The 17,507-nt window shown below is 40.3% G+C and overlaps 1 protein-coding gene across 2 annotated transcripts; it reads right to left on the reverse strand.

Annotated features, from left to right (window-relative positions):
- Nucleotides 1-491: 491 nt before the first annotated feature.
- On the reverse strand, nt 492-7,757 carry LOC113008521 (uncharacterized). 2 transcript variants are annotated; one of them, XR_003270030.1, is made up of 6 exons: nt 7,589-7,757; nt 7,143-7,229; nt 5,163-5,489; nt 3,458-4,631; nt 3,329-3,365; nt 492-3,135 (listed from the first exon to the last, which is right to left on the reverse strand). XR_003270030.1 is itself a non-coding variant. In XM_026145991.1 (6 exons), exons 2-6 carry the CDS (start codon nt 7,222-7,224, stop codon nt 3,037-3,039), a joined length of 681 nt encoding a protein of 226 aa, XP_026001776.1. In that variant the 5' UTR covers nt 7,225-7,229; nt 7,589-7,757; the 3' UTR covers nt 492-3,036. The 2 variants fall into 2 exon arrangements, 1 of the variants encoding a protein (XP_026001776.1); XM_026145991.1 differs by having other exon boundaries at nt 3,458-3,593.
- Between the last annotated feature and the right edge of the window lie 9,750 nt (nt 7,758-17,507).

Here is a 17,507-nt window from a genome sequence, read left to right on the forward strand (position 1 = left end):
TAATAACGCTGATCATCATGTCACGTCTTACTGAGTGGGATATATTAGGGGTCAAATGAACATTTTGCCCTAAAATTATATGTGTTTAAAGGAGGAAAAATGGGCAAGGCTCTGATTAAGTTTGAAAAGGGCAACATTGTGACAGGTAGGCGGCGGGATCAGAGCATCTCAGTAACCCAGCTCTTGTGCGGTGGTCCCAGTCTGCAATAGTCAGTATCCATTAGAAGTGGTTCAAGGAAGGAACAGTGGTGAACCAGCAACAGGGTCATTGACACATTGGGGGGATCGTGGCTCAAGAGTTGGCAGTTCGTCTACTAATCGGAAGGTTGCCGGTTCGAGCCCCGGCTCTGACAGTCTTGGTTGTTGTCTCCTTGGGCAAGGCACTTCACCCGTTTCCTACTGGTGGTGGGCCCGGTGGCCCCAGTGTCCGGCAGCCTCACCTCTGTCAGCGCACCCCAGGGCAGCTGTGGCTACAATGTAGCTTGCCATCACCAATGACTGAATGTAGTGTAAAGCGCTATACAAATACAGGCCATTTTACACATGAGAAGCAAAGCCTGGCCCACATGTTTTGATCCAACAGATGACTTACTTTTGCTCAAATTGCCAAAAAAGGTAAGACTGGTTCACATAAAAAGGTTTCAGAATACACAGTGCATTGGAATTGTTTACTGTTATAGCAGAAAAAGAGGCAGACATAATATTAGGCAGGTGGTCATAATGTTATGCCTGATCGATGTAGTCTCTACAGAGCCATTTATACTGACAAGCACAGGTGCTACACATTAAATGATACGTATTCAAAAAAACAACAACAACAACAACACTGGAGCAATGTGTTAACTTATTCCAAACAGGTTGGGCTGTGGGGAGAGGGGTTCAACAATGTCTTCTGCAGAGACAGTACATAGAGACAGAAAGCCATTCACACTCACATGTACACCTTTGGGCAATTTTGAATCCCCAGTTAACCTAATATGGATGAGGGAGATGTTTTTTCTACTTTAGGACTTATCTATTCTTGTTTTTATTACAGCCTTTTTAAAATTAGAGGTGTGGACTGCCAGCATGGGCAGCTCCAACCAGTAGGAGTTTGCTGAGTTTAAACTTGGCTCATGTGTACTGTTAGTGTCTTTTGAAGCATTTTTTAAGCACTGCACTTCTCTTTTAAAATGCCCTCATCATGAATTTTAAGTTTTCTCTTCATTCACTTTGCCAGCTGATGAACTGAGTAAGCTACTTGCATTAGCAGTGCACTATTTGCACTTTTAGATTTTATTGTTTAATTTCTTAAACGATTGGAAAAATAATTTCACAGGAAATTACCTCCTACATCCGTGCCTGGAATTAAACAGTTTCTTGACCTAAAAAAAAAACAAACACTGTTGTGAGTTGTGGTTGTTTTGTTTTTTTAAGCATCGACGCCACTTCACACCAGTGACCACAGACAAGGGAAGGATGTGAGATATGTTCCACTGAGTCATGCAGAGTCTTTAAATGTGATCTTAGTACCATCTTATTGACTCTCTGTTTCTCCTCTTCAGAATACAGTCAAAATGAGTGCAGTACAAATTAATGCTTTAGTGAGCTTGAAGTCAGAGTCTGCAGTGTCATAAAGTTGACTTTCTTTTAACCTGGCTAGCATTGAAGGCGTCTTTAAAGATGCAAGCTGCCAGTTCCATAAGCACTAATTAATGCAACACTTTACCATCACAGATACAGGCATCTGTACTGAGCCTGATGGTCCCTCTCCTCTTTGGTTCAGCCAGTATGGTTTCCATGTATTTGTGGATGGCACAGTAAACTGTGTTCCTGAGCTGATGAAGTGACCTCCATGACAGAATCATGACAGGCATCAATTATTGATATTCCACCTTGTCACATGTGCACAGAGATTTCTCCAGATTCATGTTTAGGGACATTATTCTGAAACTGTTCCACAATTTGTAGATGTCGTATTTTCTAAAATTGGTTCTAATGGCCTGAAAACAGTTATGGTAACCTAATTAGTATTAGTCTTCTGTTGCTACTATCCCTGCTTTTTTGACACATGCTGCAGCCATTAAACTGAAAATGAGCTCATATTTCCCATGAAATAGTAAAATGTGAGTTTATGAGATTGGAAAATAATTGCATTCTGTTTTTATTTCACACAGTGTCAAACCTTTTGGGGTTGTTGCTACAGTGTGCTTTAACAGTGATATACAATCTCTGATGAAAGAATATTTTCTATGTATGTAACCTGTTGAGACGTATCGTACTAAAACCACAGAAGGTAGATCGCCTGTGAGGTTACACCAGCATAAACTATGTTTTTTGCATTGTTATGCATTTGCATTTACCCGGTGATGAGAAAAACAATAAATATACTTGTAACTTATTTGCCTTGAAGTCTGATTTATGAAATGAAAGCATACACAGATAACAAAAACAGTGATCAGGGTTTGTGTAGTCTTATTTATGACCAAGAATCTTCAATTAAGTAAATAAATTCCGCTTTGATCTGGTTCTCTCTGCATCTCCTATATTAAACTGTGAGACAGCATCAGAGATGAGCGCACTAACTACCCTATCATGTTCAAATGCGTCAAGTTTAAAGTTTTACTTTCGCAACTGCAGCACTGAGAGCATAATGAATGGGCACTTGTTCGCTCTGTAAAACTGTAACGTCTTGAGCTTACTAGACAAGCAGCCTAAGATGACATGTGGGTGTGATTTGGACTTGTATAAATAAAACTGAATTCATTTAAAACAACATTAGCCAGTGAGTGAATAACAGTGCATTTAGGAGCTCCAAGAAAGCTATTTTGCTCAGGATTTACACACCCTATACAAACTGACAGGGATGTACTGTCAACTTATGATTACAAATCGATGATGTCACATTCTGACTGGTTTTCAGTTACCCAGAGAAAAAATAATGCATCTTCAAGTACAGATTGTGCTCTTCATTACAACACACTCAGGGAGAAAGCTGTTTAAAGTGGATGATCGTTTAATAAAAGAGTTATGCCTTATTTTACTGTGCGATTCATATCACTCAGCCCTGTATTTATAAGGGTGAACCTGAATTTGTCCACATTGCTGGCGACCTTCAAAATCCAGGTTTTCATAAGTGGGTTGTGTCGGCTCCCGCTGCAGAAGGAAAAAAGAGGAACAAAACATCATATTTAAGGAGCTTAAATACAACATGAATGCAGATATTGTGGTATTGGTTGGTTTCTGTCCTTGTGCTAGTGGAGCTGGAAAAGGTGGCAGATCTATTTGACCTTCTAAGTCTAAGTATTGTGTATAAATGGGAAAAAAACGAAGAAACTTCCTAACTTACCACACTTACCAACCTTCTAGGAGGCTGGGTGATTGTTCTGTAAAAAAGAAAGAAAAAGAAAAAAAAAACACTTTATTTGTAATAGCAATGGCATAAAATAATGTAAAAGAATGACTGGAGGAAGCTCACTGTGAACGTCGTTTGCAGACTCCTCTGAGAATGATCACAGCAGTTAATATAAAGATCAGGAAACATAGCAAAGGTACAATAATTGCAATTGTTGTAACTTTGCTGATTTTATTCGAACTTTCAGCTTCAGCGTTCTCTGTAAAATAAAATTAAAAAAGTGAGTCATTTCACTGCAATTCAGTTGGTTCAGATATGCTAATTTCCAACCAACAGCAGTATCTTGTTTTTTTGTTGTTATTATTATTATTAGCTCTATGTTTTCAGAAAGGAAGTCAGAAGTGCTTACACCTGCCCTGTGGTCTCTGAAAAGACCTCAGGCATCTCACAAAATGTTTTTTTACCGCTTCATGTCATTCATGTCATTCATGTAAAGTCTGAAACTTGGGAGCTTTATATTTCTACTTTCATACTTTGGTTTGAGTGGGAAAAGCATTAATCCACACAATCTAACATTAAGGTCAATGCACAATTATGAAGGAAATGTCAGTGCAGCCAGAGGTGCTCAGCGCTATTGTGTGTTGGTGAGTTTTCAACTTTCACCTAGAACAGCATTTGAGTAGTGCTCTCACCAGCCGCCTATAAAAGTCCCACAAACTGCAGTTAATCCAGTGTAATCTTTAGAGTAAAAGGGCAGGGACTTGTGTATTTTAGAAAGAAGATAAAAATGGGATAAGCTAAAAAATGCCATTGTTGCCAACCTCTTCTTCTTTACGTGCCCCACCATCAGCCAGCCTCTGCCCCACCCCCACACTGTATTCAGTCATGATGGGTGTGTAAGGTATGCTTTTTTGTCTGTTTGGTTGGTTGGTTTTTGCAATCTAAAAACTTCAAAAGCTGATAAACCCACCTATAATCACAAGCTCCCATTCCTGCTCAATGACTCCAGAGTTTGTGGTCATTGCACAAGTGTAGTTTCCTGTGTGACTTTTCTGGGCGCTCTCTATGATTAGTGCATATGATTGGCTTTCTAAGGTGGACATGGTCAGATTCAGGGTGGCAGCAGCAGGAGACCTGCTTAAGGTGACAGAGCTGCTGTTTGAGGTTTTCTGTGGCCTGAAACTAAACAGCTGAGTCCCATTCCTTCCCCATGTCAGTTGAAGGAGATCACCGATTGTGTTACTGGTACAGTGCAGGGTCACTGTGCTCCCCACCATCCTGGAAGTGCTGTTCGCTTCTTGAAAGACAAAAAAAAAAAAAATCCCTTTATAGGCCTCATTTACTCATTACTTCCATTACATATATAGTATCCTATAGTATACTAAGCTTAGGTTGTGTTTACATTCTGCAGCATCAGTATTTTTGGGGAATAGGACTGCATTTTGGGAAATGTGTTTTCTTTTGTTTTTACATGATTTTAAGTTTTATCAAAAGCGCGTCACAGTTGCTGTAGATGGTTAGCTTTAACTCTGAGCATAAATAGTAGGCGAACATACAGAGCAGGCCACTGAATGAAGTTAATCCAGTGTAATCTTTAGAGCAAAAGGGCAGGGACTTGTGTATTTTAAAAAGAAGATAAAAAATGGGATAAGCTAAAAAAAAAAGGCCATTGTTGCCAGCCCCTTCTTCTTTACGTGCCCCACCATCAGCCAGCCTCTGCCCTCGCCCCCACACTGTATTCAGTCATGATGGGTGTGTAAGGTGTGCTTTTTTGTCTGTTTGGTTGGTTGGTTTTTGTAATCAAAAAATCAAAAGCTGATAAACTCACCTATAATCACAAGCTCCCATTTCAGTTCGAAGACTCCAGAGTTTGTGGTCATTGCACAAGTGTAGTTTCCTGTGTGACTTTTCTGGGCGCTCTCTATGATTAGTGCATATGATTGGCTTTCTAAGGTGGACATGATCAGATTCAGGGTGGCAGCAGCAGGAGACTTGCTTAAGGTGACAGAGCTGCTGTTTGAGGTTTTCTGTGGCCTGAAACTAAAAAGACAAGTCCCATTCCTTCCCCATGTCAGTTGAAGGAGGTCACCGGTTGTGTTACTGGTACAGTGCAGGGTCACTGTGCTCCCCACCATCCTGGAAGTGCTGTTCGCTTCTTGAAAGACAAAAAAAAATCCCTTTATAGGCCTCATTTACTCATTACTTCCATTACATATATAGTATCCTGTAGTATACTAAGCTTGGGTTGTGTTTACATTCTGCAGCATCAGTATTTTGGGGAATAGGACTGCATTTTGGGAAATGTGTTTTGTTTTTTTGTTTTTTTACATGATTTTAATTTTTATGAAAGCATGTCACAGTTGCTGTAGATGGTTAGCTTTAACTTTGAGCATAAAGAGTAGAAGAACATACAGAGCAGGTCACTGAATGAAGTTAATCCTGGTATATCAGTTAGCTCAGCTGATGCTCCTACGCACTTTCAACTGTTATATCCCATAGGGTACATAATCTCATTGTGTACCCTATGGGTACTATCAACTATCGCTTGACTATCGATGCTGGTTTCTCTTCAAGTCACTTTGCAGCCCACCGTTATGCCAGCTCTGCTTTTTCATCCTTTTTCTGACTTTATCAATATTGAACGCATGTACAGTGCTGTGAAAAAACTATTTGCCCACTTCCTATTTTTTGTATGCTTCAGAGCAGATAACCAACATACATTTTAAAAATACAGTTTTCAAATGGTGATTATATTTGTTCAGGAAAAAAGATATCCAAATCTACCTGACTGTAATAAAGTAATTTTTAAGGCTTTGGGACTCCAACAAATCACAGTGAGAGCCAGTATCCACAAGTAAATAAACATTAACCTTCCCAAGAGTGGCCAGTCTAACAAAATTACCCCAAGAGAGAATTGACGACTCAATGAGGAGGTAAAAAAAAAAAAAAAAAAAAAAAAACCACACAGGGTGTCTGAGGTATGAAACCACATCTAAAGAATTTCAGGCCTCACTTGTCTCAGCTAAGGTCAGTATTCATGTTTCAACATTTATAAATAAAAAAAACACCCTAAAAATTGAGTTACATAGCTTCCAATAAACAAAACCTCAAAGGATTATTTCACATTTGACATAAAAAAAACTTGTTGATCAATGAAACTTTTGGGAAATTAATCTGTGGGCTCAAGAGAAAAGAAGTTTGTCTTTTTGGAAGGTTTGAGCCTCGGCACATGTGCTATAAACCTGATACAGCATTTCATGAAAAGAACATCATAGCTACAGTAAAACATGGTGGTGGTAGTGTGATGGTCGGAGGCTGCTTTTCTGTTTTCATGAATTCTGCTCTTTAAAAGAAAATGCTTAAAGAGTGTCTGGCTAAGACATGAGTCAAGTTTTGTCCACAGTGATCTGAAAGACGCATTACAAGTTACTGCTGATCGCAGTTCTTGCTGCCAAGGCTGCGCAACAGGGTTTAGATTTAGGGAGGAATTACTTCTTAATATCAGGTAGATCTGGATAGGTTACTTCACTTGAGATATAAATCAACATTTAACCGTATTTTGTGACAAATATACAAAAAAGGATACACAGCTTTGTAAAAAGGCGGGCACGTTGCAGAATACAGCCCATCCCCAAAAACAAAGAACTGAAGTTTAAGTCATAATCCAGATATAAAATTAAGCTTATTTTGCACTATTCATACTTTTTTCCATGTAGCTTCCAGTATAAAAGCAAAAGCTGAAAAAATTAAACTATTAAACTTTTCCATTACATTATACTTATTGTCAAAGCCGTAAAATAAATTTTACCTGCTTGTAAAGATATAGAGACGATGCAGCATATGAGAAACAAGATCCTGTCGATTCCCCAATATCTTGACAAGTCTTCCATGCCAGCTTAAAAAAAAAAGATTTATTTATTTATTTATTCATTTGGAATGTAAATATCTCCAACTGGTATTTTGTTCTCACTGAGTGTCAAAAAGTAAATATCAAGGATGTCCTAAACACAAAGCAACAAAAAACAGGGTCACGCAAAAGAGCAAAATTTTTAAATGCACGAAAACTTTTCGAGCTCTTTTCAGCTGAGAGTTTCTTAATAATTACAAGAAACTGAAGTGCAGTATCAAATCAGTAATCTTTAAATACCCTATGACTGTAATAAAAAGCAATAAATTGCTCATAAGAACGATAACGGTCACATCCTGTGCAAACCTAAAGGTGGTACAGACTAAATAGCAATACTGTTTTCTTACCGTTGAGTCATATGCTGTTTAATCCTTTTCTCTGCACGGCAACTTTAACAGCTTTGATGTCACACAAGCAGGAAAATTTGATATCTAATAATCATCTTAATTTTAGCGTACAGCTTCTTTGCATGTGTGCCTGCACAGTGGACATACATGCATAGTATTAAGACCATGCCCAGATGCTTACACAATACCACAGAAATGGCGTGCAAACAGGAAACAGATAACTTTGGTGTGTGACCACGTGAGTGAAATGCCGTTTTTTTCTTTTGGTTGGCTGGTTGGGTCTTTGAAGTCGGAGACGATGCTGTGAGAGTGTACCCTGACTGTAGTAGTTTTCCCACCCAGTATTGCACTGTTCTACTTTTACCAATACCACAGCAACAGGTCATAGATAACATCTCATAAAGTAGGTGAGGTTTACTTTACTTTTCTGTGCTTTTTTTTCCAACAGTGCTTCTGTTCTCTTGACACTTTGTCTTTTCGAGGCTTGTTATAAAAAGTCATCTCTCAAAAAGTATGTGGGATATACAGTCACTATAAAAAAAAAAAAGAAAGCACGCTTTCTGTTACTTCTAAGGTATTATGTGCCAGAATATGATTGAAAAAATAAATAAGCTGCTCTTTAGCAGATCTAGATACAAAACGAGTGCTGTTGCCCATCAATCGGGAAAGGGTTATAAGGCTATTTCTGAACAATTTAAAGTTCAGCTTGCTACAATGAGAAAGTGGAAAACATGCAGGACAGAAGCTATCAAAGTAGTGGATTTCCTTAAAAATGCAGGAGACTGTACAATTTGCTTTACAGTGAAAGCTAAACTGGGTCATACAACAGGACAGTGGTCCCAAACACAGCAGCAAATTTAATAGCAGAATGGCTAAAAAAGAAAGGAACCATTGTGACAGTCCAGTCATTAACAGTCAATTATATCCTGGATAGGTTGTAGCTGCAGAAGCCTCCTCTGGGCCACTTTGTTAACAGCGACCCCGTTTGACCGGTGCGTAACTCTGCAACGATCCTTCTATTGTCTTTTTCTGTAAATACTAATTGTATGATGCATTGCAGGAAGTGTGGGCCTCAGAGGGCAGCCGATACCCTACTGCCTTTCCAGGCTACATTGACAGAAGTGAAACCCAAAAGCCTTTCCTTTTTGGTTTTTTTTTTTTTTTTTTTTGTCGCCTTTTCTTTCAGTGTTGTTTACCGTTTCACTAAAGGTGAACATTTTTAGAAAAGCATTGAGCCGACATGTGAGGCCGTCTGCTCAAAGTTAAGGGTTTCATTTACTTTGTTTGTATATTTGGTCTCTGACTGTTTGATTTGTATACTTTTGTTTGTGTTTTACACCACTGGAAGGAGGCCCTTTTTCTAGCTGTGGATCACCAGGGTGTTTCTGCAGTTGGGCTCACAACAGAGGGTGCATTTAGGTTTTTGTTGGAATACATTATAACGTTTCTTTCTTTTATTCAGATGCAGAAGGCCGGAAGTGGAGGTGGCTGGGATGCCTTGGTGGTGGGACCTTCCGTTTATTATACACCCTTGTCTTGAGCAGCATAATAGTGTTAGTGTGTGTGTGTGCATGACGTTGTGCTGCACGTATGCATTGGTGATTTCTTTTTTTTTTGGACCTACCTTCATCTGGCATCCCACTCACCCACTGGTAAGCCACAGCTCTGAGTTTTAGAATACATGTGCAACTGATTCATCTGCTCTTGTTTTTATGTGATGTTTTAACTAGTTGTCAATAAATTGTTGTTTTGTTTTTAATTGAACCATGTCTAAGTCCTAGGTGTAAAAGACCTAAGTGCCTTCTTGGTAATTAGCATAATTTGGGTAAAATTCCCAGGGTGGCCAATTATGAGAGCTTTATGTTTGATTTGCCACGCCACCATTTTGGTGCATGTGTGTGACATTACTGGTTCTTTGCTCTATTCCTGAAAATATAAGTCTTCAGGAATAGTTCTCCGACATCATTTTTTTTATTTGTTTGTTTTGCTATCTCAAAATGATCCCACATTGCTTCAGTAATGTTAGTGTCTACGCTCTGGGGAGGCCAAGCCATGACCACATGCCAAAGTAAGCCAATGCACCTTTAAGCCAATTGAAGGGCCGCTGCGCACCAGTACTTACACACACTGACAACAGCCTATTCATTCATTGTCATTACTGATACTGCATTCTCCAATCAGAATCTCTCAGCACGACCCCTACCATCAATTTCATGCACATTTTGGAACAGAGTTTAGTGCGGATGAAGAAGTGAAAAGGTTGACGTGAACAGACAGAAAAACAAAAAAGTAATATAAATGCAGCAAAATGTGTCAAATTAGAAAACACCCTGCTGCACTGTGAACCAGCAACAACTAGTAACAAGCCAAGAGAGAGAGAGAGAGAACAAGACATTCAATGCATGTGATAATAGGTCTCTGTACACAGTAAAATCTCCAGTGTTAAATTAACACTGGAGAGTGTCTATATGGGTCCACACCTCTGAGTGTTAAATACAACACTGTTGAGTGTTAAATTAACACTTTTGACAGTGTTATATGTTTAAAAGTAACCTAGTCAGTTTTGAAGATTAACAATGGCTAACACTGAGCAGTGCTGATTTTCTAACACTGGAAAATAACTCAAAATGTTAGAAATATTCCAGTGTTAGAAAATCAGCACTGCTCAGTGTTAGCCTTTTTTTTTGTGTGTGTGTCCCGTTTGGATCTTTAGCCATCAGAATTGTTGTCTTAAGGCCAAGAAAGATGCCAAGCGGATTTATTTTACCAAGTGGATCATCATGGCCTTGCCATATTGGTCCATTTGATTGACCTTTATTATAATTAAGAATTTATTTTATTTTCGGTTGCTACAAACGGGACAGACATGACTGGGGGATAGGACAGGGAGAAAGAATGAAAGAAAGAGAGGGAGAGAAAGAAAACCAAAGGGGAGAAGAGACGGTGAGAAGGGGGGGAAGAAAGAAAAAAAAAACAAAAAAAAAACAAAACACCTGGGTCACCTGTATGGAGAGAAAAAACAGAAGAGAAAGCAAACAACAAAGAGCAACATAATAAAAAAAACACAGCACCATCACAATAAACTAGCTAGCAGTAGATATCAGTAGGTACTAAATAATAAACGATATTGTGCAGCACGCAAGATAGACAGCGCACAATGTGCTTTGAGGCAGCAGCCAAGAAAGCTGTAGTCCGCGTCTGTGAATACCCGTGTGTACACCTGTGTGCATACCTGTGTGGATCAGCATGCTTGCATTCCAAAGGTTTCTCCATGTAACGATCTGCTAGGGAGTGTGGGGAGCCACAGCCCAGGGTATGAAGCAGGTATGGAGGAGATCAAAACTCCAGACATCCAGAGGCCCCCAGAACACAAGAGACCAAGGAAGACCAACAGAGGGACAGCCGCGCCACTGTTCCAGTAAGAGCTGAGGAGAGTCCCAGATGAGGGCTCACTCAGCAGCCGCGGAGCAGAAGCCAGGGGGAGTTGCAGTGACGCGCCCGTGAGCTCCGCCGGCAGCCAGCTGTGCCTGAGTGACCGAGCCCCAGGCCGAGAGGCCGGGGGCACCCCACCTCCGAAGTGGCCCGAGCGAGCCCCAGGCTCCAGGTCCCGATAAGCGGCCGCCAAGGAGTGAGCCGGTGTGTACCTGGACGCCCATCCCGGACACAAAGAACCACCAACGCACCGATGTCTGAGGGAGTCCGCCACTGGCAGGGGAAGTGGTGATGGGTGGAGATAGGCCTCCAAACCTTGGAGGGCCTGAGATGTCCCCAGAGAGGTGGCGTCTGATACCCAACCTGACATATAGACACAGACATACAGGCACACACAGACACAAACATCCATTCCCACCCTCATGCTCTCATATGCACTTACTCCACACTCAACCAACGTGGAGACAGACATAAAGAGACGCTGTACACACGATCACACTCCCCAAGCGTACTCTACGAACCGGGTCTAGGTACCCTTGCCCCTGGAGGGGGAACCGCACCCAGACCCAGGTGGTGTTACCCTTTTCCCTGCGGTGGGGGGAGGCAGTGTTAGCCATTGTTAATCTTCAAAACTGACTAGGTTACTTTTAAACATATAACACTGTCAAAAGTGTTAATTTAACACTCAGAGGTGTGGACCCATATAGACACTCTCCAGTGTTAATTTAACACTGGAGATTTTGCTGTGTACCAAATTACAGAGACCTATAATTTGGTACCAAACTGTCATGAACTGCAGACTCAAAAAAATTAAAAAACAAACAAACAAACCTTTGTGAAGGCTTTGAAAGAGTTCAAAGTTAAATCAAGCAGCAAACTAGATCCACAACATCAGACGCTGAGACAAAGACTGAGGGGAAGCCAGTACTCTGTACGCACATGGGGTATAGAGTCAAGAGGGGTAGTAGAATTAAACACCGACACCAGACACAAGAAATCAAAGTAAAACAAGAAGTGAGAACCATAATAAAATTGGGAAACACTAAAGCATGACCCAAGAGAACAAAACAGGGAATGCAGAGTGAACAAATGAAACTTTAAAATTACGATTATGGCAAGAATTAAAGACTCCTCCACGATACTCAATAAATACATGAATAAACAAAACTACAAATCGAGACAGAAAATTCACCACTTAAACGTTCAAAAACACAGTTTGACCCAGGATCATGACAAACAGTCCATACTACACAGACAGCGTTTATACATGGTACAGTACAATACTGCCAAAAACATGCTGGTTTTACATGCCATTACTAACAAAGAAACTACAGGGAGGTCTTGATCCCTTCACTGATGTTGCAGTGCTATGACTGCTAACTTCTTAAACAATATGTGGATAAATTCTGAATTGAAAAAAACCTCAGCAGGGTCTTATGGTCTTATGGCATTGCCACAAATCCAAAGGAAGAGAAGGCTTTTGTTGAATTCTTGTTATTTTTTCGCCTGCTTCCTTCAGGGGCTGTCACAGTGGATTATGTGCTTTTATCTTATCCAATCTGTAGCATCTTCCTGTGTCACGTCACCCATCTGTATGTCTTCCTTCACAACAGGGGTCCCCAATCCCAGTCCATGAGGGCCGGTGTCCCTGCAGGTTTTAGATCTCACCCTGGGTCAACACACCTGAATCACATGATTAGTTCATTACCAGGCCTCTGCAGAACTCCAAGACATGTTGAGGTGGTAATTTATCCATTTAAATCAGCTGTGATGGATTAAGGACACATCTAAAACCTGCAGGGACCCTCGTGGACTGGGATTAAGGACCCCTGCTTCACAACATCCTGTCCTGGAAAACTTGTACTTTACTTCATTATTTCACTCAGCAGCCAGAGGAGGGCAGTTTTTCACCCCTCACTGCAAACTGCTTTTAATTTATTACCGTTCTTCTGAAAACCGGCACCAGTACATTTCGTCTACATTCCTTGGATATCCTCTTACTGCTCTCACTTATCCGCTGCCCTTGTTGATTGACTTCATCCATCTGTCCTCTTCTTTAACTAATTTTCTACATTTAGGAGATCCTCAAATTGCTCCTTCCATCTTTTCAATACACTTTCTCCACTTGTTAATAAATAATAAGTGGACTGATTTTTACTGTATGTAGGGCTTTTCTACTGTCCTGGAGCACTTAAAGTGCTCAAAGTACAGTTTAGGCAGATTAATGATGGAGATTAATCTGCTACAGATCCTGTCCAGCTCTGTCTCTCTGACCAGCCAATGAATTCCTGGGTGTCTGTACCACTCACTATCATTCTTGTGTGTTGTCTTTGACACCTGTCTATTTCCTGTAATCCCAGTCTCCTTGTACTCCTGTTACTTTCTTAATTTCTCTGAATGTTCCACTTTTTCTTTGCTAACCTCTTTGTTTTCATTTTTTTTCTTTAACCTTTCGATGTCAAACTGATCCTGTCTGACCATCTCTCCGTCCCCACAACACTATTTATATTAATGTCCTATTTCTCTTCCTTTCTACAAAGTTTTAATACAGCTTGCCTCCCTTCATATTTGTCCCCTGCACACACACAAAATATGTCTACCTCCTTCTCTCCATCATATCAGCAAGGTCTCCTCCTTTACCAACCACAATCTCTATATTTAGTCCTACTCGTACCTCCAGCTTCTGTTTTTCTTACGCTTTTCCTCTTCCTTTTTTGGTCTTCAACCAAATAACAGCTTTTACCAGAATGCTGCTGACCAGCAGCACCAGAGAAAGTCATTACTCATCTTTTGACTCATCTGGTATGAACCCCCACCCACCACTGCTGGTTAAGAAATGAAAAAACACTGAAACAGAAATTATATATTTTTAAAATAAATATTGTTACAGAAGTGATAGTGTTGATGTGTTTGGGAATACTGCACCACAGAACCACGGTTTGCCCATCAGGACCTAAAAATCCTAGTAAGGTCACTAAATTTCCACGAATGAGTACCCCGAGGTTATAACACCTTTTAGGTGGCAAGAATAAAAAACAAAAGAAGAAAGATGAACGTGTTTTCTCGGGAGATTATGGTCAGAGTATGAATTTGCATTTAGCTAGCTCGTTGGCTCACAGAGTTCACAGAGAGAGATGGCGACTGGATCTGATATGTTGAGGTATCAATGATGACAACATGCAACATCACTTGTTGGGAGAAACCAAACTTAACTTTAAGAACACATAAAATAGTGACAGCAGCTGATAACCCTAAAGAAAATCAGAAAGCTAACGGCAGTATGCACCCAGCCACTGTACATCAATATTAAAAGCAAGTCATGGAAGCCAGTGGAGTGTTGGGGGTGCACATTTTGCCAAGGACTGAATTTTTAAAGGTATATGCCATAACTGTGAGAAAAAGGGGCACTTAACCAAGAAATGCAGAAGTGCTAAAAATAAAGAAGGAATGAAAGATGTCAGGGTTAATTTTTTATGAGAGAAGACAAAGAAACCCATAGTATAGGTTTTTACAATTTATTATTAAATGGTTGGAATTTCAAATTAATTGGTGCAGTAAAAGATAAAATGTGTGATTAAAATTATGAGGTATTTGTGAAATATAAAATATTAGGGAATACATATATTAAAGATAAAAAATGAATTCTAACAAATCCCTCCTTTTACACCCGTTAAGGTGTGAATCCATATTTAAACTGAAAGCCTCACATCCCTCCTTGGTATCCTTCACAGGTGTGATATTGTTCTTTCTCTCTTAAACCTGTGCTATGTCTCCCCCATTCTTTCAGGAGAAATCGTTATCACCATCCTTATACTGTAAAGAGAAAACAAGGAATAGGACAGCATAATCATCTAATCATCATCTAATCATCTAACCATCAGTTAATGCCACCATTGTTGCCTCGATTTGTATTTCTGCTTTCTTGTGGCCTGTCTTCATCGCTTCTTCTTCCCTGCTGGTGGTCATTTTGTGGCTCACTCTGTTTCTGTGTGTTGACCTATGAATCACACACAGGCTCGCCACTGAACCATTATCTCATCTCCTCATCTACCCAGAAGGACATCTATCAAGATGAACAACACAAAAGAGCAAAAAACTGCCATCAACTCCAGACACATGCAACTTCTACACATTTACTTTTAATAGAATCCATCCAAATCAAATAAACACCTTAATGAAGGGTTATTAAATCAAATATGCTCGATTGGTTTACATTTAGTGAATACCCACTGCATCTTGTAATGATTTATTTCAGTTCCAGTTTACTCACAATTACTGCTTAATGTACTTTTCTTCCCTTTGCAACATAAACTTTTAAAAATATGAGAGTAGAGTTGATTGCGTCATGCTCCTGATATGACTGGTTTGTGTTGCTGTAAATAAAGTTTCCTCTCTCACTTGCCCTGTGCTGCATTTTTAGCTCATACAAAGCATATGAATCAAATTAAAATGTTACACGTGGTGTTACTGTTACTGACCCATTCATATGGTTATGATTTGTACCTATTTCAAGGCAAAATGATACACAACTGGTCTCAGTTGTTTCTCCTTTTTGTCTCAGCTCATGCAACAGAGAAGGCTTGTCTGTTTTTCAATGTAATGGGAGCTTATGATCTATAAGTCCAGGCTCTGGGTTTGTGTAAAGGAGTCGTTCGTGTGCATCAAAGGATGTTGTCAAAGGATCAAAGGATCTTGTCACTGTTGTGTTCTGTTTCACTAAGAGAAGTTCAGAAGACAGTCTAGCAGTTCACACTATTTTATTATCAGGCAGTTAAAGATTTTTCTTGCACAGCTGTGGACTTCTCAGTGTCAGGCAGTCTGCACACGGAGAATGAAATACAATTCATAATTCCAAGTATATATTAGACACATGAAAACAGGAAAAAATTGTGATTGGCTATTGATGGGGAGATGCGGTGGTTAACCCTTAGTGCCCCCTGATTTATTCTCCTCAGGGTCTTTTCTCATGGCAACAGTTATTAACTTCCAGTCAGGGATCAGACATCTTATTTTCATGCTAAAGTCAGCTTCAAGTGACACAAGGAAGTTTCCATTTCTTGTTGACTACAGCACCCTGTTATCATACACCCAAGGCCAATCAGCCCTTCCTGTCTGATACTGTGTTCTGTAAGTGTTTACCATCAACACTCAGCTCTATCCGTCTTAGTTAACCCTTCACACCGTGGGGTTTATGCTTGTATCCTTTTAATGAGGAGTGTATCAGCTGTATTATGAGCATACATTGCAATTTAAAAGAAACTTTATCAAAAAAAAACATATCAATGTCGAAATTGACCACTGTCAGGCATGTTCTTTTGTACACTTTGTCATCAAGCTCCTCCCAGTGAGCTTAATCTTTGTGCGTGTCCTCTCCATGAGTTAGGTCTTTCTCTCTTCTCAATAAGAAGTAACGAGAAGAGAGATTATCATCATCATTATTATTATTATTATTATTTTATTGCATCTGCCAGCAAATTGGCTGATATCTGAGAAATAACAGGTTAGCGCAGAAAACAAAGTGTCCCTGTTTGGTCAAATGTAGTTTTTGCCTGACCTCTCCGCCGTGCTCAACCGCTCTATGGGTTACTGCACAGACAGTCCTTGGAGGTGGTACCAAGCTCATAAGAAGGCATTCCAGCAGGTAACGCAACCGTTACGCTCTGCACCACTCCTCGTGCATTTTGATCCCCAAAAGTGTGTTATCATGTCCTGCGATGCCTCTCTGTATGGTGTAGAAGCTGTTCTTTCACACTGCATGGACAAAGGGGCAGAAAAGCATCCAGGCCTCGAGGGCCGGTGTCCTGCAGGTTTTGGTTTAGATGTGTCGCTTGACTCTCAATAAGTCTGAAGTTCACTAGCCTGGTATGAATTATCATTTGATCATTGTGACCGGGTAGATCTAACCTGCAGGACACCGCCCTCGAACCTGGAGTTGGACACCCCTGACGTGGGGTATGTCACGTACCCTTACAGCAGCGGAAAAGGGCTATTCACAGCTATAGAAGAAAGGATTAGTAGTAGTCTTTGCTGTAAAGTGTTTTCATCAGCACCTGTATGGCTGCCCTTTCACTGTCTTTACAGACCATGGCGCTTACTGAGAGCATTTATGAACTTAGCAATCTACATCGTCTCAGCATGTGTGACACAGGATAACACTGCGCTCACCATTGTCACATAGTTTACAGGTGGAAGTAAAAGCAAATGCAGAGTTGACACCATGAGAACGAACTCTGTTTTTGTTAGATAAACTGTCTTACTCTGTAGTGATGACTAAACACATCAAACCATGGACCGAAAGAAGCCTTCTTTTAGGCTACGTTCACACTGCAGGTCTTAATGCTCAATTCCGATTTTTTGATCAAATCCGATTTTTTTGTCTGCTCGTTCACACTACAAATAAAATGCGACAGCAAACGCGCTCTAGTGTGAACGCTCAAAGCGGCCCGCATGCGCAAAAGAAGACGTCACACACAACGCGCTCTGTTTA

This window comes from Astatotilapia calliptera, chromosome 16 (assembly GCF_900246225.1).
Source record: "Astatotilapia calliptera chromosome 16, fAstCal1.2, whole genome shotgun sequence".
Classification (NCBI taxonomy): Eukaryota; Metazoa; Chordata; class Actinopteri; order Cichliformes; family Cichlidae; genus Astatotilapia; species Astatotilapia calliptera.

Bases quoted from the DNA above. Each gene is read 5' to 3' on its own strand.
- LOC113008521 (XM_026145991.1), bottom strand. From the start codon at position 7,224: ATGGAAGACTTGTCAAGATATTGGGGAATCGACAGGATCTTGTTTCTC. The intron at 3,594-5,162 runs GTGAGTTTATCA...TTTATTTTACAG, and splicing joins ATGGGAGCTTGTGATTATAG to AGAACGCTGAAGCTGAAAGT. The intron at 3,136-3,328 runs GTAAGTTAGGAA...TTCCTTCTGCAG, and splicing joins CTAGAAGGTTGGTAAGTGTG to CGGGAGCCGACACAACCCAC.